This window comes from Acomys minous, assembly GCF_964271855.1.
Source record: "Acomys minous genome assembly, chromosome: 12".
Lineage (NCBI taxonomy): Eukaryota > Metazoa > Chordata > Mammalia > Rodentia > Muridae > Acomys > Acomys minous.
In genome coordinates, this window is record NC_140493.1 from 73,000,725 (window position 1) to 73,022,326 (window position 21,602).

General features: G+C 40.6%; 1 protein-coding gene and 1 long non-coding RNA gene across 2 annotated transcripts in view; one reads left to right on the forward strand and one right to left on the reverse strand.

The window, feature by feature from the left end:
* SUZ12 (SUZ12 polycomb repressive complex 2 subunit) overlaps positions 1-18,702 on the forward strand; it is a 41,216-nt gene extending 22,514 nt beyond the window's left edge. Inside the window, exons 9-16 of the mRNA XM_084750420.1 lie at positions 1,858-1,963; positions 7,447-7,624; positions 9,681-9,772; positions 9,920-10,063; positions 11,028-11,185; positions 13,002-13,200; positions 13,883-13,962; positions 16,216-18,702. Coding sequence (XP_084606546.1) covers positions 1,858-1,963; positions 7,447-7,624; positions 9,681-9,772; positions 9,920-10,063; positions 11,028-11,185; positions 13,002-13,200; positions 13,883-13,962; positions 16,216-16,561 — 1,303 coding nt within the window. The 3' untranslated portion in view covers positions 16,562-18,702. The remainder of the gene's footprint in view (positions 1-1,857; positions 1,964-7,446; positions 7,625-9,680; positions 9,773-9,919; positions 10,064-11,027; positions 11,186-13,001; positions 13,201-13,882; positions 13,963-16,215) is intronic.
* Positions 16,734-21,602, reverse strand: LOC311579689. The gene is made up of 2 exons (XR_014773222.1): positions 17,622-21,602; positions 16,734-17,395 (listed from the first exon to the last, which is right to left on the reverse strand). It is a non-coding gene; the product is annotated as an uncharacterized lncRNA (long non-coding RNA).

A 21,602-nucleotide genomic window follows, 5' to 3' on the forward strand; every position in this document is an offset into this window, starting at 1 on the left:
TCTTTTTTTTTTCTTTTTTCTTTTTTCTTTTCTTTTCTTTTCTTTTTTTTTTCCGAGACAGGGTCTCTCTGTGTAGCCTTGGCTGGCCTAGACTCACTTTGTAGACCAGGCTGGCTTCGAACTCACAGCGATCCGCCTGCCTCTGCCTCCCAAGTGCTGGGATTAAAGGCGTGCGCCACCACCGCTCAGCCACTTTTTTTCTTAAAAGATGTACTTATTATGTATACAGTATTCTACCCACACGTGGGTCTGCATCACAGAAGAGGGCATAAGATCTCATTAGAGATGGTTGTGAGCCACCATGTGGTTGCTGGGAATTGAACTCAGGACCCCTCTTAGAACAGGCAGTGACCTTAACCTCTGAGCCATCTCTCCAGCCCCCATCAGCTAGTCTTCTTGACAGCTGAGCCTTCGCTCCAGACTCTTTTCCTCCTAATGTTGACTTATTTTGTGTGTACAGGGTGGGAGTTGAGGTGGGGGTTAGAGCAGACAGTGCTCTTAACCAATGAGCCATCTCTCCAGCCTCTTTGAACCACAATTTTTAGTTTAGATGTAGCAAATGTTTTCTTGTAATCTCACATTGAGGTCTTCTGAAAGAATAACCCAAATGTGAAAATCATGTAGAGGAAATACTGAGCTAAGGTAAAAACGTTCAGAGAATAAAGGTGCCATAACCAGAATTAAACTATGATGCACAGATGTGGTATCACATGCCTGTAATCTCAATTGTAAAAGCTAAAACAGGAGGGTTGCTGAAACCTAACTATAATGCAGCTCTATGGACTACAGCCTCAGGAACATGAAATAGGCCTCAGGTTAGTCCCAGCCTGTGCTTATTATAATGACAGCATAAAATCTGATTGTTTGCTAGAACAACAAAGGCTATAATAAATTTTAAAGAAAATTTATATATAGCTTTGTTTTTTAGTTCTGCAGTGACCTTTTCAGATATTAGTGTTTCTTCTAACAAAGAATAGATAGGAATTTCTGTTTTGTTATCATGTTTCTAGGTGTTTTCCCTTTCTGATGGTCCCTAATGTTGAAGTTAGGGGAGTTTAGTATTTTATGCAGACCTTCAACTAACTTACTTTCTCTTCTTTTTTTCTTTTGGTTTTTCAAGAAAGGGTTTCAATGTGTATCCTTAACTGTCCTGGACTCATTTTGTAGACCAGGACAGCCTCAAACTCATGGAGGTCCACCTGCCTCTGCCTCCTTGAGTGCTGGGATCAAAGGCCAGGCCAGATAATTCATTCTTCACTGAGCACCTGTATGTGCCAGGTTCCTTTATCTATCTAATTCACAGGTTTGTCATTTAGTCGGGCGTGGTGGTACACTCCTTTAATCCCAGCACTCGGGAGGCAGAGGCAGGTGGATCACTGTGAGTTCAAGGCCAGCCTGGTCTACAAAGCAAGTCCAGGACAGCCAAGGCTACACAGAGAAACCCTGTCTCAAAGGAAAACAAAAAACAAAAAAACAAACAGAAAGTAAAGATTGTGTGGTTCAAGCACTAATGTGCATATTTTGTAATGATTCCCTAAGGAAAGAGCTGTAACACTGTTTTCTCCTAATTACAAAAGTATGAAATCTGCTCAGCCAGTTATGCTTAATGTATAAAATAAACTTGGTTTTGAGAGAGGCCTATTAACATTTCAAAAGTTTGAAGTTATGTCTATATAGCTACATTTATAAAATTCTGTATATATGGCTTGTTTCATTTTGTCTTGGAATGTAGATAATTTAAAATCCTCCTGTAAGCTTAGTATACCAATTTAATTCTTAGTAGTGTAAGTCTGGGATGTAGACTTTGTATCCTTATAATACACAGGTGACTTTATAAAGTCTATGTTTGTCTAACAGGCGCTTACAGCTCTTAGATGGTGAATATGAAGTAGCCATGCAGGAAATGGAAGACTGTCCAATAAGTAAGAAAAGAGCAACCTGGGAGACTATTCTTGATGGGAAGGTATGAATGGCTTAGAGGTTGACGATATTATAGTTGTCAACTGTTGTTGTTGTTGTTGGTTTTTGGAGACAGGGTTTCTTGCCTGTCCTGAGTTTAATTTTGTAAACCAGGGTGGCCTGGAAGTCACAGCGACCCACCTGCCTCTGCCGGGATTAAAGGCGTGCCTCAGAACCTCAGGATGTCAACTCTTATTTTGATTGATGTTTTCTTCCCCATATGCATTTGTCTTTGAATTAAGGATTCTTTTTTGGTTTGTTTTATTTTAACATTAAATAATTTAACTTGTGGGGCTGGAGAGATGGCTCTTCCAAAGGTCCTGAATTCAATTCCTAGCAACCACACGGTGGGCCACAACCATCTGTACTGAGATTTGGTGCCCTCTTCTGGGGCACAGGCACACATGTGGGCAGAATACTGTATAAATAATAAATAAACAAATCTTTTAACTTGTGAGATAGGGTGTTATTATAAAGCTCTGGCACAAAGATCCCTCTGCTTCCCAAATGTTGAGATTAAAGTCATGGACCACTACATTTAACACATATTTTTTGTTTTTTTTGTTTCTCTGTGTAGCCTTGGCTGTCCTGGACTCACTTTGAAGACCAGGCTGGCCTCGAACTCACAGTGATCTGCCTGCTTCTGCCTCCCGAGTGCTGGGATTAAAGACGTGTGCCACCATGCCCGGCTTGGGTCCTTTGATTTTAATATTAGGAAAAAGTATCACCATGTCAGAAAATGTAATAGATGACAGCACCTGGCTGTCTGATTTACGTTTCTGCTGTTAGCTTTGTGGCATTTGACAATTTAACTCATTTGCCTTGTTTCTTCTGTAAAATGAGACCTGGAATTGAAAGGTTATGAAATATCTTTCAATAATTAAATATGCTTATTTGCCTGCTGTTCAGTACTTAGAAAATACCATGTACTATTTTAAATTACATTCATAATAACAGCAAGTAATATGTAATGACTAATAACATTTTTATTAAGAGCCTGCAAAAATCAGATAAATCATATCTAAGTAACTTGATAACAGTGTCATCTCGTCCTAAATAGATCATAACAAGCAATGTCTCAAGGATCGTTTTTTATTTTTTGGTTTTTTGAAAAATTTTTTAGTATGTAAATGTACTAAAGAAAGAATTAGAACTTTCTAGACAATATCATAAGTTTAAAAATAGAAGTCGGGCGTGGTGGCACACGCCTATAATCCCAGCACTCGGGAGGCAAAGGCAGGCAGAGCACAGTGAGTTCGGGGCCATCCTGGTCTACAAAGTGAGTCCAGGACAGCCAAGGCTAACAAAGAGAGACCCTGTCTCGAAAAACAAAACAAAACAAAAAAAGCAGTGTCATCTCGTCCTAAATAGATCATAACAAGCACAACAGGCAATGTCTCAAGGATTGTTTTTTTATTTTTTGTTTTTTTGAAAAAATTTTTGGAGCCGGGCGTGGTGGCGCACGCCTTTAATCCCAGCACTCGGGAGGCAGAGGTGGGCAGATCGCTGTGAGTTCGAGGCCAGCCCGGTCTACAAAGTGAGTCCAGGACAGCCAAGGCTACACAGAGAGACCCTGTCTGGAAAAACCAAAAGAAAAAAGAAAGAAAGAAAGAAAAAATTTTTGGTATGTAAATGTACTAAAGAAAGAATTAGAACTTTCTAGACAATATCATAAGTTTAAAAATAGAAGCCAGGTGTGGTGTTGCATGCCTTTAATCACAGCACTAGGGAGGCAGAAGCAGGGGGATCACAGTGAGTTCGAGGGCAGCCTGGTCTATAAAGTGAATCCAGGACAGCCAGGGTGACACAGAGAGACCTTGTCTCCAAAAACCAAAGGTATTGCAGACCTTTAATCCTAGCACAATGGAAAACAGAAGGATTATATGTTCAAGGGTAGCCTGAAAGCACATGCTACAGTCCACCACCACAAATCTTCCTCATGAAGGCACAATCCTGGATATTTGGAATTGAGCTTATAGTGACTGTGATAGGACAGATCTATATGAGGAAGAGTACTTCATTAAGGGCAGCCCATGGTGGTGCACACTTTTAATCCCAGCACTCGGGAGGCAGAGGCAGGCGGATCGCTGTGAGTTCGAGGCCAGCCTGGTCTACAAAGGGAGTCCAGGACAGCCAAGGCAACACAGAGACACCCTGTTTCAGGAAAAAAAAAGGAAGAAGAAGAACCATTGGAAGAGCAGTCAGTGCTCTTAACCTCTGAGCAGTCCCCCCAGCCCATTAAAAAACAACCCAAGTCTCTAAGAACAACAATCAGGGGAAGCAGCTATGATACTGTAGCAGAAGGAACTGTTCTTTTCCTTGGAGAGGAAAGGAGGAAGGACAAAGCAATGGAAGAAAGTATAAAGTAAAATAAAATAAATTGTAGGTGTAAAAGTAACCATACTTCAGGATTAGAAGGGGCTTTGGTTTGGTGTGTGTGTTTTTGTTTTGGTTTGTTTGGTTTCCTTTCTGTGAATTTAGCAGTCCTAGAACTCTGTAGATCAGGCTAGGCTTGAACTTGGGGATATCCCCTGCTTGCCTCTGCTTCCCAAGTGCTGGGATTAAAGGCATGATGAACAACAGCCCTGCATTAATATAATTTTATGAAAAACTTAATAGGTTTCTTTTTAAACTTATTATGCATCAAGTTACATAAATACCGTCATTGGCAATATGTAAAACAATCAAAGTGACACAGAGGTGACATTCATTCACATTGTATCAAGGTATATCTTTGTATAGTTGATTGGTTTGTTTCTCTGTGTAGCCTTCCTATCCTGGACTCACTTTATAGACCAGGCTGGCCGTGAACAGAGACACACCTATCGGTGCCTCCTTGAGTGCTGGGGTTACCCTACACTGGGGTGCCCTTGCGCCAGCAGTATATTCGATTGTTAATTGTTGAATGGGCAGTGAGCTGACTCCCTGCAGGTTTCTGGTGTTGTCATTGCTGATGAGCAATCTCCTGTTTCAATGTTATGTTAAATTTACTCCCCAATTATTTGTGGTTGGTTAATAAATTGAAGAGCCTATGAAGGGACAGAAGAGCTGGAACATAGGAGGGACTTCTTTGTTCCCAGTGAGAGGTCCCAGGTGTAAGGGGCGCAGGAAAGGGAGAAGTGTAGAGGAGAAGGTTGCCAGGCTGTGTAGAAGGACAAGGATGGAGCAGAGGTATCCAGGGCGAGACTAGAGGACTGCTACCAGGGCATGTGACTGGAAGAGCGGCCATGCTAGCTTATACGGGTTAAATAGATCAATATCTGCCAGTGTAGTATAGGGTACTTAAAGCTTATATCTCTGTCTTATTTGGGATCTAGAGGGGGCGTAGAAAAGTTTAATACAACAAAATGAGATTAGAGTTAATCTATATAAATATGAGATAATCACTCTAACTGATAAATTATTGAAGGATGATAGGTGTGAGATTGAAGCAAATGGCTAAATGTGAATGAAGGCCCATGAAGAGGCACAATAGAGTTGTCTGACCTGAGCTAATTTAATGTCTCCAAACCAAAGATGCGCACACAAGCAAGCATGTCAGGGTAGCTGAGTGTAGTCAAGGAAAAAAATGGCTACTTGTTAATTTGCTGTGCTGGTAGAATTGGTCGCTTTAGATAATAGTTGCTGGCTGGATACTTTGTATTGCCAGTTTTGCTTTGTTGTAGTTTTTTCCCCCTTAATTTTCTTTTTATTTATTTTATTTATTTATTTTTTTCTGAGATAGGGTTTCTCTGTGTAGCCTTGGCTGTCCTAAATTTGCTTTGTAGAACAGGCTGGCCTATGCCTCCCATGCAATGGGATTAAAGGCGTGTGCCCCCATCCTAACCCCCCACCCCCACCCCCCCAACCCGCTGCCCTTTTTGTTGGGTTTTTTGTAGTTGTTGTTGGTTTTTTGGTATTGGGGTTTTTGAGTTTTTTGTTTTGTTTGGGCGGAGCTTCAAGACAGGTCTTCTGTAAAATCTCTGGCTGTCCTGGAACCCTCTTTGTAGACCAGGCTAGGCCTGCCCCTTCCTCCTGAGTACGGGGATTAAAGGTGTGCACCACCACGCCTGGCTTAATTTCCTTTTTATTTATTATTTATACAGTATTTGGGCTGCATGTGAAACATCAGGCCAGAGAAGGTACTAGAGTTCATTATAGATGGTTATGAACCACCATGTGGTTGCTGGGAATTGAACTCAGGACCTTTGGAAGAACAGACAGTGCTCTTACCCTCTGAGCCATCTCTCCAGCCCTTTTTATTAATTTTCTGAGACAGTAGAGACATTGTCTCACTGTCTAGTTCTGGCTGTCCTAGAACTGGTTCTATGGATGAGCTGGCCTCAAACTCCGATCTGTGGTCTCTATGTCCCAACCTCTGGGAAAAGATGTGCCTATTACTACACCAGGCCTTGCAAAATTGTAATTTGAGCGACTTTTCTTGAAATTTTGGTTACTACATCTTGAAAAATCCAAGCCTAGTTCCAGTATTCGTAATCTCAGAAGGATGATGAGTTGGCTGTCAGCCTGAACTGATAGCACAACCATATTATGAAGAAAAGAAAAAAATCGCTGGACGTGGTGGTGCACACCTGTAATGCCAGCTCCACAAAGCGAGTCTAGGGAGGCAGAGGCAGGAGGATCACTGAGTTGGAGCTAGCCCAGGACACCAAGGCTATGCAGAGAAACCCACTTTTGAAAAACCAAATAAATAAATAAATAAAATTGGCTATGGTGATGCAAGCTTTTGAGTGACCCTCTTTCCCCCTCCTCCCTTTTTCAAAATAGACTTTATTTTATTTATATGAGTGCTCTAGCTGCATGTTCATGTGCATGCCAGAAGAGGGCATCAGATCCCAGTGTACATGCTTGTGAGCCACCTTGTTGCTGGGATTGAACTCAGGACCTCTGGAGCAGACAGTGCTCTTAACTACTGAGCCATCTCCCCAACCCCTCTTTGCCATTAATCCAGGTACTAGGTAGGCAGAGACAGCTGTATCTCAGAGTTCAAGGATAGCATGGTCTATAGAATAAGTCCAAGGACAGCCAGGACTCTACAGGGGCGGGGGGAATACAAAAGAAAAAAACCCTGAAATTCTGGCTGTATGTATCAATTGTTTCTACATAGGACAATTCAGCTTTATTGTAAATAGCCACCACTTTATAATGCCTAAGCTTTCCATTTCTCTAGTGATGACTTATTCCATATATTATTTGGCTATGCTTGTTAGATTTTTTACTTTAATGGCCGAAAGGTTAACATGTCTTTTAGAGGATCTGATTTCCATTACCAGCACCAATGTTGGGCATCTCATGCCCTCCTCTGGCTTTCTTTGGCATTGCATTGAAGTACTGTGTACATGTGCATTTATGTAATTTAAAACCAACAGGTTATAAAGTATTGGTTTTAAATAAATTCACATTTGACATATCATAATAAATTTATTTCCTATTCCTGCATTATCTTGAGCCCTAACTTTGCTATTATTTATTTTTTATTGTTTATAGAGGCTGCCTCCATTTGAAACATTTTCTCAGGGACCTACATTGCAATTCACTCTTCGCTGGACAGGAGAAACCAACGATAAGTCTACAGCTCCTGTTGCCAAGCCTCTTGCCACTAGAAATTCAGAGAGCCTGCACCAGGAAAATAAGCCTGGTTCTGTTAAACCTGCACAAACTATTGGTAAAACTCCATTGTTATCAAAATAGAGGCTTCAATGTTTGAGGCGCTAGGGTGACTCAGTTGTTATTTTTGTTGCACATAATTATTTAAGAAATACTATGTGGCTTATCAAGTACCCATATTTTTAGTTGTGGTTTGAGTTTGCTTATTAAATGTAAAGTTCTGTGATAAAGTACTAATAGTCCCTTTTTTAGAACCTTTGTGCAGATGTTTCTGGGAATTTCACTTTGTATTTAACATTTCAGAAGTAATGATTTGTAGTATGTTTACCATATTAGGTGGGTCTTTAAATATCCCTGTGTTAATTTAGAACACAATTTCCCACTAATTTGCCACAGATAAAGTAAATAGTTTTTAATGCATTTTAAAGAAGTAAAGCATTAGGTTGCACAGAATATTAGCCTAGTATGTCCAAGGCCCTGCTGGGTTCAATCCCCAGTACTACAACTAGAGAACGGGTAAGAGTTCTGTAGTCTTGAGCCCTAACTTAAGATATTTTAAATCTGTCTCATAATAACACTGCTTTTTACTTTAGAGCATTTAAGTATCTGTTGGAAGAGGGAAGATTTGTCTCTGACAGGTTACATGAGAGATAGAAGTGACCTGCTATAGATGGCTTTAATCTTAGGACTTGGGACAGAGGCAGGCTTGAGGCCTCACAGGGCTTATAGTGAGACCTTGTCTGCTTCCTATGCAAGCCTGAGAACATGAATCGATTCTCAAATCACACATTGTGGCAAGATAGAACGGAATCCTGAAAGTTGTCCAGCCTGGTCCAGGACAGCCAACGCTACATAGAGAAGCCAAAAAATAAAAAAGCAAAAACCAAAAAAGGGGGACAGGGTTAGGGAATGACCAGATTTCAAAATAATCTCCCCACCCCACCCCCACCACCACCACCACCACCACCACCAGGACAGGGTTTCTCTGTGTAGCCTTGGCTATCCTGGACTTGCTCTGTAGACCAGGCTGGCCTGGAACTCAACAGAGATCTGCCTGCCTCTTCCTCCCAAGTGCTGGGATTAAAGGCATGCACCAACCATGCTTGGCTCTCAAAATACTAATGTAACAGATGAATTATTACACAGAAACTAAAACAAAGCATTATGACAGAATATTACATGTAGAGTCACTAGTTTTGTCACACAGTAAATGAATACATTGATTAAATATTTTTCATTAAGCCTAAAGAAATACACTGAAATCCTGGCAGAGGCAGAGTTCGAGGATAGCCTAGTCTACAAAGCAAATCTAGGATAGCCAAGACAACACAAATAAACTGTGTGTGTGTGTGTGTGTTTGTGTGTGTGTGTGTGTGTGTGAGAGAGAGAGAGAGAGGGAGAGAGATCGGTCTCAGCATTTGGGAGGCAAAGGCAGGCAGATCTTTGTGAGTTTGAGGCCAGCCTCATCTACAGAAGAGTTCAGGACTGTCAAGGCTACACAGAGGAAACCCTATCTCAAAACAAAAGAAAACAAGACAAAAAAGTCAAAGACAAAAACAAGACAAAGTCTTTTACTTTCTAAGTCAGCTATTAGGAAATGACTGCTTGCTTTTGTGCACCAAAAATCAATCAATGCAGTCAGGCCTAGGTTTACAGCACAGAGACAGAGCAGGTGGCTGCCATGTGGGAGGGCCAAGGCTCAACCATAGCACTGCCAAAACCAAAAACACTAGTGACCTTGAAGCACTTAAACTTCGTGGTGACTTGCATTTGGGGTTAATTAAGTAGAGGGGAGTTCTGGATGAGTGGTGGTGGTGGTGAATGCCTTTAATTCCAGCAGAGGCAGAAGCAGGTGGATCTCCAAATGCAAAGCCAGCCTTGTTGGTCTACAGAGCTACCCAGAGAAACCCTGTCCTGGAAGAAAAAAATGAGTCCTCAACATACACTGGTATCTGGTTATTATTGATCAAGTATTAATACACATATTTCCTAATACACTTTTCATTATGAGTGGAAAAAATGTCAAATAACGCAAGTGTAAATCTTTAACAATTTTGATAAGATACTTTATAGAAGGGAGTTTTTTCATCAAATAAGAAGGTATGTATTTTCAGCTGTTAAGGAGACACTGACTACAGAGCTGCAAACAAGAAAAGAAAAAGATACTTCAAATGAAAATCGCCAGAAGTTAAGAATATTTTATCAGGTAAACAAACGGATTGGTCCCTAAATACTCAAATAGTTTTTTTGTGTGTTGTATCCGAATATTTTTCATGTTAAATTATTTATAGAGGTATTAACGAAACAATGCTTAGAAATGTGCAAGTTGTGAGCATGACACTTTGTTTTTTAGTTCCTTTATAACAATAATACAAGACAACAGACTGAAGCCAGAGATGACCTGCACTGCCCTTGGTGCACTCTGAACTGCCGTAAGCTGTATAGTTTGCTCAAGCATCTAAAACTCTGCCACAGCAGATTTATCTTCAATTATGTAGTAAGTAATTTTTGCTTACCAATAATACATGTCACATTTTGCATGTAAATAGTAGAAATTCTGCCGAGGTTAAAGTGAGTAATTCAGTTCATTGTATTTTAAATAAAATTAGCGCATATCATATATACACTGAAGATAATTAAGAAGAATTTTCCTCTTGATTAAGAAATAGTTTACAGGGCTGGAGAGATGGCTCAGAGGTTAAGCACACTGACTGCTCTTCCTGGAGTCCTGAGTTCAATTCCCAGCAACCACATGGTGGCTCACAACCATCTATAATGTGATCTGATGCCCTCTTCTGGCAGCAGCAGTACATGAAGACAGCACCGTATACATAATAAATAAATAAATAAATCTTTAAAAGGAAAAAAAAAAAGAAATAGTTTATAGAAAATCACTAAGCCAAGTCAGGCAGTGGTTGTGCACGCCTTTAATCCCTGCACTTGGGAGGCAGAGGCAGGTGGATCTCTGGGTTCTAGGCCAGCCTGGTCTACAAACCAAGTCCAAGACAGTTAGGGCTACACAGAGAAATTCTGTCTCAAGAAAATCACCAGACCAGCCAGGCCTGGTGATGCACACCTTTAATCCTAGCAGACTGGAGGCAGAGGTGGGCCTGGTATACAGCGTGAGTTCCAAGACAGCCAGGGTGGTTATATGGAGAAAACCCGTCTCATTAAACTTCCCTAACCCCCACCTCCCAAAATCAGCAAACCAATAAATTAGACTATTAGGAAAGTCGCTTTTTGTAGGGGTTTTTGTTTTTTTGAGGCCAGGTCTTATTTGCAGTTATTTTGCACTTTGACATTTTAAGTCCTCAAGCATGCCTTTCCATCAGCCTGATAAGACTTGGCTTATTTTTAGTTCTTAAAACATTAAGAACTCATAACTGTTTCTTAATTCAATTGAGAGAGTAGAGGTATTAATATTTTCTTTTCTAAACACCCTATTCTTTTATTTTTTATAGTATCATCCAAAAGGTGCTAGGATAGATGTTTCTATCAATGAGTGTTATGATGGCTCGTATGCAGGAAATCCTCAGGATATTCATCGCCAACCTGGATTTGCTTTTAGTCGAAATGGACCAGTAAAGAGAACACCTATCACACACATTCTTGTATGCAGGTAGGCAGAAAGCTTATCTCGTGTGTGTGTGTGTGTGTGTGTGTGTGTGTGTGTGTGTGAGAGAGAGAGAGAGAGAGAGAGAGAGAGAGAGAGAGAGAGAGAGAGAGAGAGAGAGAGAGAGAGAGAGGGTTGGGGGGGGTAACGTTCTCCCACAATGTTGGTTCCAGGGATTGAATTTCGGCAGTTAGGCTTGGCATTGTGTGGCCTACTTTTTATTGATGATGGAATAACAAAGGGGAGGCCTTGATAGTGGTGTCGCACACCTTTAATCCTAGTGCTTGGGAGGCAAAGGCAGGTGGATCTATAGGACAGCCAAGGCTACACAGAGAAACTTTGTCCCAAGAAACCATGTAGGGGCTGGATGGTTAAAATTCCTTTCTCTTCCAGAGGACCCAGATCTGTGTGCATGTATACATAGGAACCTGCAAAAGTTCATCTACATAATAAATATTGGGCTGGAGAGATGAGTCAGCCATTAAAGGCTCAACTCACAACCAAAATAATAATAAATATTGTGAGCCAGGTACGGTGGCGCAGGCCTTTAATCCCAGCACTCAGGAGGCAGAGGCAGGCGGATGATTCTGAGTTTGAGGCCAGCCTGGTCTACAAAGTTAGTCCAGTATAGCCAAGGCTACACAGAGAAACCCTGTCACCAAAAAAAAAGAAAAAAAAATTGTGTCCAATAGTAAACAGTTCTCATGTAGAAAATTAATTATCTTTGAAACAGTTTTGCTATGTAGTACAACTGGCATTTTGTATAAGTGCATACTGTATACGTGTCCAGGATGCCAGAGAGGATGTCAGATCCTCTAAGCCAGAAATAGGGGCGGTGTTGATTTACTCCATGTAACACTGGCGACTGATCTCAGATCCTCTGCAAGCACACTTAACCACTGAACCATTTCTACGGCTTCTTCAAGATGTTTCATTTTGTTATATTCTTTTGTTGCTGTTGTTGTGGTATTTCTGTTTGTTTTTTGTTTTGTGTTTGTCTGTTTCCCTTTCTGGTTTTTCAAGACGGTTTCTCTGTATCCTTAGGTGTCCTGGACTCACTTTGTAGACCAGGCTGGCCTTGAACTCACAGCGATCTGCCTGCCTCTGCCTCCTAACTGCGTAGCCCTGGCTGTCCTGGAATTGCATAGACCAGGCTAACCTAAAAGTCACAGAGATCCACCTGTCTCTAAAGAGTGCTGGGTTACTGTGTGTCCTACCATGCCTGGCCATCTTGAGCATTTCTTAGTGTGTCCTACTTAGCAGTTTTTGTTTTTGTTTTTTGTTTACTTGTTCTTTGAGACAGGATTGCTCTATGTAGCCTTGCCTGTCTCAGAACTTACTGTATAAGCCATACTGGCCTGGAGCCTGGAGATCACCTTACCTACCGTTGTATACATTTCTATGTCCTTCCTCCCTCTGCCCCGCTCCCTCCAACCCCCCAGAAAGTTTTTATCTTAGAAACTGTGTTTAATATGTGGGGCTTAGGCTCAGGCTTTGATTTTAGATTCTTTGGGGTCCAAATTGTGTCCGTATTTCATGATATGTTTGGGGGAGGGCGGGAACAAGACGGGTACTGTTGCACACATCTTTAATCCCAGCACTCTGGGAGGCAGAGGCAGGAAGTTCTCTTGAGTTCCAGGACAGCCAGGGCTACACAGGGAAACCCTGTCTGGAAGAAAACCAAAACAGTATAAGGGGTGCTGCCTCAGGTACTACTGTGATCTTTGCTTTACAAATTAGTGATGATATAGATCTTGGCTCATGTTCAGCATCCTGTATGTATTCAAGTTGTCATGTTTCAGCATTGATTTCCTTTCATTAGGCCAAAACGAACAAAAGCAAGCATGTCGGAGTTTCTTGAATCTGAAGATGGAGAAGTAGAACAGCAAAGAACATACAGCAGTGGCCACAATCGTCTTTATTTCCACAGTGACACCTGCTTACCTCTCCGACCACAAGAAATGGAAGTAGATAGTGAAGATGAAAAAGATCCAGAATGGCTGAGAGAAAAGACCATTACTGTAATTACCACTATTTCCTCCTCTCTGGCAGTGTTCATAAAGGTTTTATAACTCATTTAAAAAGTCATTTAAGAAGCTCTGCATGGTGGAGCACGCCTTTAATCCCACCTAGTATAGGTTGGACACCAAACATGGGTTCTTTGGAACAGCAACAAGTGCTTTTAACTGTTGAGCCATCTCAGCCTTTGTGATAGCGCACACCTTTAATCCCAGCACTAGTGAGGCAGAGGCAAGTGGGTCACTGTGAGTTCGAGGCCAGCCTGGTCTACTAAAATGAATGCAGGACAGCCAAGGCTACACAAGAGAGACCCTGTCTCAAAAAAACAAAACAAAACAAAAAAGCATTTAAATAAGGAAAATTTTACTTTCTATATCTCTATTTGTATTGGATACTTTATTTCTGTTTTTGTTTTCTAACTTAGCACTTCCCTTCTAACATAACTGCTTAAGTAAAAGTTGGTTTTATTAAATGCTGCCGCATGTGGTGATAAATGCCTCTAGTTTTCAGTATTCTAGCCTAGTTTACAAAAGCAATTCCAAGACAGCGAGGACTATGTAGAGAGACCCTCTCTTTAACAAAGAAAAAGAAATGTTGTGTGTTTGCTATTATTCGGTTCCAAGAATCTACTTTGATAGTCTGTTCTTCTTAGAAATGTAATAGGCATTTTTCTTTCTCTTTCAGCAAATTGAAGAGTTTTCTGATGTGAATGAAGGAGAGAAGGAAGTGATGAAGCTGTGGAATCTCCATGTCATGAAGCATGGGTAGAGTGTTTGTTCCATTACTTCTTTCTTCTTGCTGCTTCCCGTTCTATGAGTCTGTAAATTTTTAGTTGTTTTATGTGTATGGTGTTTTGGCTGCATGTATGTCTGTGTGCCTTCTGTGTGCCTAATTCCTCCAGAGGACAAAAGACGGTGTCTTATTTCTGGTACTGGGGTTAGGTGGTCTAAGGCTCCTTTGTGGATCCTGGAGATGGAAGCTGGGTCTTCTGCAAGAACAGAAAGTCCTATCAGCTACCGAGACTTCTCTCTGGTACCTGCCTGCCTTTTGTTTTGAGGTAGTCCCTCCTGAAGCTTTGGTTACCTTTCAACTGCTAGATAGCTAAGAATGACCTTTAATCCTTACATTTCTGTCCCCATGCTAGATTATACGTGTGCAATGCTATGTGTGGCTCAACTATTATTATTACTATTATGATGATGTGGGTGTTTGGTGTGCACATGCAGCACAGTTCATGTGGAAATCATTTGGAAATTGGTTGTCATCTTCTATTCAAAGATTCAAAGTGCTTTTCCACTGAGCCATCTTGTCACATGTGCCGGACCCCGCCCCCTTCTTTTTAAAGACAAAGGTCTCTCTACATATCCCTGCCTATCCTCAAACTCACAAGATTTTTCTGCCTCAGCTTCCTGTGTACTGGGGTTAAAGATGTGTGGCACCAAACCATCACAAAGATTTTTTAATATAGTGCTCTGCAAAATTCTGGGGTGGGGGGGCTATGGTGTGGTTGATAATGATCACCTGCCTGAATCTTACTTAAACTATCATTTAAGATATGTGTTCTAAGGGCTAGGCATGGTCATGCGTGCCATTAATCCCAGCATTTGGGAGGCAGAGGCAGGCACATCTCTGAGTTTGGGGACAGCTAGGACTATGAGAGAAACCGTCCCTTGAGACAAAAACAAAAAACAAAGATATAAGTTTTAAACATTCCCCTCATCTGAAAGTAGATAAGTGTTTTAATTAGCTAATGGGTTTAAAGGGCCTAATTCTTTTAAGTATTTACATACTTAGGGTTGGTTTTTTTGCTTGTTTGTTTGTTTTTTCCTTTATATATTTCTGGTATGTATCTGTCTGTATGTGGATATGTAGTGTTTTTTTGCCTCTAGAAGGCAAAAGACTTAGCCACAGCCATCTCTCTGGCCCCTCGACCCATGCTGTTGACTATGCATTCCCAGTAGCTAAAGCTATGGGGATGTACCGTACCGCCATCCTTGACTCCATTTCTTTTTTTCTTTCTTTCTTTCTTTTCTTTTCTTTTCTTTTTTTTTTTTTTTTTTTTTTTGGTTTTTCGGGACAGGGTTTCTTTGTGTAGCCTGGCTGTTCTAGACTCCCTTTGTAGACCAGGCTGGCCTCAAACACCCAGTGAGCCAATTGCCTCTGCCTCCCAAGTGCTGGGATTAAAGGCGTGTACCACCACACCTTTTATTGCCAGTGAATACAAAATGTGCTTACAAATTATGAATGTGCTGGGCGGTAGTGGCACACTCCTTTAATCCCAGCACTCAGGAGGCAGAGGCAGGTAGATTGTTGTGAGTTTGAGGCCAGCCCGGACTATAAAGTGAATCTAGGACAGCCAAGGCTACACAGGAGAACTTTGTTGTCGTCGCCTGTCACTTCCACCCCCCCCTCCCCAATTTATGAGCATTAGGTGGGGGCTGCTTGCCACATAATCTTGACCCACATATGCATTTAACAATACTGAAAATAATATTTTAAAAAGAAACGGACTGGAAAAATGGCTTAGTAGTTAAAAGCAATATCCGGGTTCAATTCCTACCAGGCACACATGTGGTGCACTGACATACATGCAGGCAAAGTGTCTATATGCATTAAAGAAGATTGAATTAAATCTTATTAACCCCCCTCTTACTTGATATGTCCATTTTTTAGAGTGCAAATGTAAATGTTTTAAGCGGATTGCTTACCTAGCATGTACAAGGCATCTTCCCACACATCACAGAAGTCATGATTTTAGTGAATTTTTATTTATGTTTCATTTCCTGATCCAAACCTGTGTGACAGCTATTGAGGTTTTGTTTTGTTTTTTTTTTTTTTAAATTGAGGATCCTCGTTAATGTCTATTTAGATGAAGTCTCTCTAACCTCGCTTGTAGTTGAAATGTCATGTCCCCTGTGTTACTACTATTTGCTAAACTTGGGTGTGTTGTGTTACACATTGTTTATCTTACTTTCACAAAGAAGCTGTGTCATTAATGCTTTGTTTTTCTTGAATAGATTTATTGCTGACAATCAAATGAATCATGCCTGTATGCTGTTTGTAGAAAATTATGGACAGAAAATAATTAAGAAGAATTTATGTCGAAACTTCATGCTTCATCTAGTCAGCATGCATGACTTTAATCTTATTAGCATAATGTCAATAGATAAAGCTGTCACCAAGCTCCGGGAAATGCAACAAAAACTAGAAAAAGGAGAATCTGCGACCCCTGCAAATGAAGAAATGACTGAGGAACAAAATGGGACAGCAAATGGATTCAGTGAAACTAACTCAAAAGAGAAAGCTCTGGAAACAGATGGTGTCTCAGGGGTTCCAAAACAGAACAAGAAACAAAAACTCTGATCTTATATTGCAAACAAACACTGAAATTGCTTCTGGGGAATTCAGCCGCTAGGAAGAGTTTTGGTTTTAGGTTGTTTGGTTTTTAATCATGGATTCGTAACAGGCGGTGTTAGATGAAGGGATTGATTTCTATGTAGAGGTTCTGTGTGTCTGCTTCAACTTCCTTCTCTGTTTATCAGCCTTAGTGATGTCATCACAATGTGATTAGAACTTGAAAAGCAGTAATTTTAAGAATTTTCTTTTTAGCTGCAAGTCATCTTTTAAATATATTGGGTTAATTTAGAAATTTCACACCTAAATTTTAATGCTTTGTGTATTTGTGAATGGCTGTTTTTCTGCTTTGTAATTATGAGACATTTTCTGGGATGGGAAGGTTGGGATGTTAATACCCTCTTAGAGATGGAGGGTTTTTGTGAAATTGTTACACTGCCACTTTCCCCCAAACTTTGACCCTTGATTCAGAAATCGTTAATATATTTAGGATGAAAAGTTACAATGCGAGTTCTCCATCAGTTCATGCTGCAAGGTTAAAGTAGCGCCGACTCATCTCCTGCCTGTTGGCTCTGATCTGTGTGACCCTGCAGTGTCACATGCATTGATGAGCTTACCATTTGTTGTTGAACAGATCATTTTAATGCTTGTTTACCCAATATATTTTATTTTTACTTGAACATGTTTTTAGTTTTTGTTTTTCAACTAGTTAATCCCATAGAAAATTAATCTGTGCACATCTTTGCATTAGGATTGATAAAGCAAGAGAAACCGTTAGAGATTTTATTAGATGCCACTTTGGGGTGGAGGGTATCCTTGAGAGAGAACTGGAAGATGTTTCACCTTGTTTCTTTGTTTTCTTTTACTTTCTTTCTTTTTTTCTTTTCCCTTTTTTTTTTTTCTTTTCCCTTTTTTTTTTTTTGGTTTTTCGAAACAGGGTTTCTCTGTGTAGCCTTGGCTGTCCTGGACTCGCTTTGTAGACCAGGCTGGCCTCGAACTCACAGCGATCCACCTGCCTCTGCCTCCCGAGTGCTGGGATTAAAGGCCTGCGCCACCACACCCGGCTCACCTTGTTTCTTTGTGACGTATTTTCATGATTAGACTATTCATGCAGATAAGCTGACTTGAATTGTTTTGGGCAATTTTCCCTGTGTTGTGTGTTTTACGCACATATTTGCGGTTGGGTTTTCTCCAACAGAAAGTGGGTTCACTACTGGCGTATTAATAAGCACCAATAGGTTTTTATTCCAACTCCAAGCACTGTGGTTTAATAACATCACCTCAATTTTTTGTTATCCTTTAAAGATAGTGCATTTTCATATTCTTTATTTATAAAGGATCAATGCTGCTGTATATACTGGTATTTTTAATGTTTTAATTTCATTCCACCACCATCAGATGCAGTTCCCTATTTTGTTTAGTGAAGGGGGACATGTGGTTTCTCATGGTGTCTTCAGAGGTTTATAAATGTAAATACTGAATTGGCTGGTCTTTATGATGTGTTTAACTGTGAGGCTATTTAAATGGTGTGGATGTGATTTGTCATCCAGTATTACTTTCTTAGTTACTGGTTTTTGTGTTTAAAAAAAAAAATAGGAAAGCGGGAAATTGCAGTTTTCATTGCAGACTCCCTGACTGGTAAACTCTCCTCATGAGTTCGCTGAGCTCTCATTTTGCCTCTGGGTAGTGGGTTCTGAGCATTTCTCTTGGGCTTTAATTTGCTAAAGCTGTGCACATATGTAAAGATTTCTAAAATAGATTATTTTAGGGAAAATGTAGGTGTAGAACTATTGCTTATATCATTTCTTAAGCGGTTATGCTCTTAATGCTTAAAAGAAGGCTAGCATTGTTTGCACAAAAATTGGTGATTTCCCTCCCCCAAATAGTAATGAAATTACTTCTGTTGAGTAAACTTTTTACATCATCTTATAATAAAAACTGAAAATGCCCTTTGTTTCTATTTATAAAAAAAAGCTTTTCTATATGTACCCTTGATAAAAGATTTTGAAGAAATCATGTAAGATGATAAAGCATTTGAATGGTACAGTAGATGTAAAAAAAATTCAGTTTAAAAGAAACGTTTGTTTTTACATTAAATGTTTATTTGAAATCAAATGATTTTGTACATAAAGTTCAATAATATAAAGCTGTATTCTGCTTTTCTTCATTCATGGTCTGCATTGTTAATATGTGCGTTTAGGGTTTTGCTTAGATGGCTTAGGAAGGAACTTGAAAAGTGTACTAAGTTAATCAAAGAGCTAATAGGAAACCAAGAAAAAGTGAAGCGCTGTGTTCAACACTCAGGATGATACACTGTCCTTCACAGTGATTCTGCACGCTCTGTCCATGGCCCTGAACTGCAGCCTTGCCTGTGCTGGGCTGCACTGTGGAGATATGGTGTGCTTTGAATTCATACAGGAAATTGTTAGTCCCAAATTGTTAAGAACATAGCTGAAGCCTGGGCATGGTGGTACATGCCTTTAATCCCAGCAGATCTGACTTCAAGGCCAGCCTGGTCTATAGGTTGATTACAGGACAGCCAAACCTACACAGAGAAACCCTGTCTCAATCCCACAAAAAAAATAAAAATAAAAAATAAAACCATAGTTCAGAACAAAGCCAGTAAATCAAACTGGTATTTTTTTTTAACTTAAGATTTATTATGTATGTAGTGCTCTGCTTGCTTGTACAGCTGCACACCAGAAAAGGGCACCACATCTCACTGTAGATTGTTGTGAACCACTATGTGGCTGCTGGGAATGGAACTCAGGCAGCACCTTTGGAAGCACAGCCCTTGGTCTCAACCCTCTAGGTCATCTCTCCAGCCCAAAGCTGAAATCTTTAGTTGTGTGTGTGTTTCCATTGTTTATTTTTAATGCTCTCAGACTGGTTTACTCTGTGTAGTTCTGACTATCATGGAACTACCTGTATAGACCAGGGTAGCCTCCCTTGCCTCCTAGTACTGGGATTAAAGGTGTGCACCAAGGCTGGGCGTGGTGGCCCACACTTTTAATCTCAGCACTCAGGAGGCAGGGGCAGGTGGGTTGCTGTGAATTGGAGGTCAGCCTGGTCTGCAAAGAGTCCAGGACAGCCAAAAAACCAAAACAAACAAAAAAAAGCGTATACCATCACACCTTGCTTTATTCAATATTCCAAATAAAAGTGAATTTGTCTTGGTCTTCCAAAAAGTTACAAAGTAGGAATTCAAGTAAACATTAACAAAAAGGTGGGTTTACAGTTGTTCCGCTTTATTATGGTATAAAGTTGATAGGCTGAAGTCAACAGACACCAGCCCTTTCCTGGGCTATCATTTATATATGCCCTTTTAAGAGGTCAGTAAGGGGCTGGGAGACACCCCAACAGTTAAAGAGCAATTGCTGTTTTGCAGACGACTTGCATTCAGTTCCCAGCACCCATGTCAAACAAATCACAGCCAGTTTTAAATTCCTGCTCCAGAAAAGCCAGTAACCTTGCTTCCCTATGACATGCCCTAAGTCTCAAATGTAGTTTGGCTCTTAACTCTTCTAGAGATGCCTGAGTCCCATTCCCACCACATACTTGGTGGCTCAAAACTATCTGGTGGCCTCAGGCACCTGATTTGCACAAATAAGCATGCAAAGCACCTGCATACACTTTTCAAAAAATAGGTATACAGTGCACATTAGCTCACATTATAGATGGTTGTCAGCCATCATGTGGTTGCTGGGAATTGAACTCAGGACCTCTGGAAGAGCAGACAGTGCTCTTACAGCTGAGCCATCTCTCCAGCCCCCGCCAGCTTTCTCTTGACCAGAGTGTTAGAAGTACAAGTATGTATGTATGTACACATGCAGCACAAAGTTTCCCTTTCAGGCTGGGAGGTAAATCTCTGAGTTGAGGCTAGCCTGGCCTACAGAGTGAAAGGAAAAACTACAGAAAGAATGCTTCATGGTTTTTTGTTGTTGTTTGTTGTTTTGTTTTGGGTTTTGGATACAGGGTTTCTCTGTGTACTCCTGGCTGCCCTAGACTCACTTTGTAGACCAAACTGGCCTCTGCCTCCCAGAGTGCTAGGATTACAGACCTGTGCCATCACACTTGGCCATAAGTTTCTTAAGAATAGGAACTAAGGGGCTGGAGAGATGGCTCAGAGGTTAAGAGCACTGACTGCTCTTCCAGAGGTCATAAGTTCAATTCCCAGCAACCACATGGTGGTTCAAGACCATCTCTTCTGGCCTGCAGGCAGAATGCTGTATACATAATAAATAAAATTTTAAAAAAATAGGAACTACACTATTCATACTTAAAGGGAAACTATCTGATACACTAAAATCGCAATACAGTTCTTGCCACAAATGAATCCTGCAGAGATGTATTCCAAATTCAGCTTCACAATACTATACCCACTCTGAGGAAGACATGGCTATTGGAGGTGTAATATCCATTAACACTACAAGATATGTTGATTACCAGTCTCACCTAAGACAGCACATAGAGTTCAGGAAGCTGCTGAAGTCCTTGAGAAGACTACTTCAAATACAAACAGTGAGCAAGTAAAACACTGTCATTGAGAGTTTGTAGAGTGCTTGCCTAGACTAGCATGCATGATGCTTAGTACATCATACATAGCAAGTGATGCAAATCTGTAATCTGAGCATTTAGGAGGTGGGAGCCAGAGGATCAGGAATTCAAAACCATCATTGGCTGCGTAGTGAATTCAAGATCAGCCTGGACTACATGACAAGATGAGACAAAAAACCCAAAAGAACCTAAAACATCTTAGGAATGCTAGATGCGCACACGTCAACAGATGTATGTCCCATACCTTTCATCAACCAACAAAGTCTATTTCATTTTGAGCTGCTGCAGTGCACATGTGAGGGTCAGAGGACAACTTTTAAGACTACCCCCTACCATATGGGCTCGGAAATCAGATCAAACTCAGGCCATCAGAATTTGAAGCAAGTATATTTACCTCCTGAGCCACTATGACTCTATGTATATAATTTAAAATACATAAAATTTGCCTTTGCTTTATTAAAGTAATAAAACGACGTACCACCACATTAGTTTA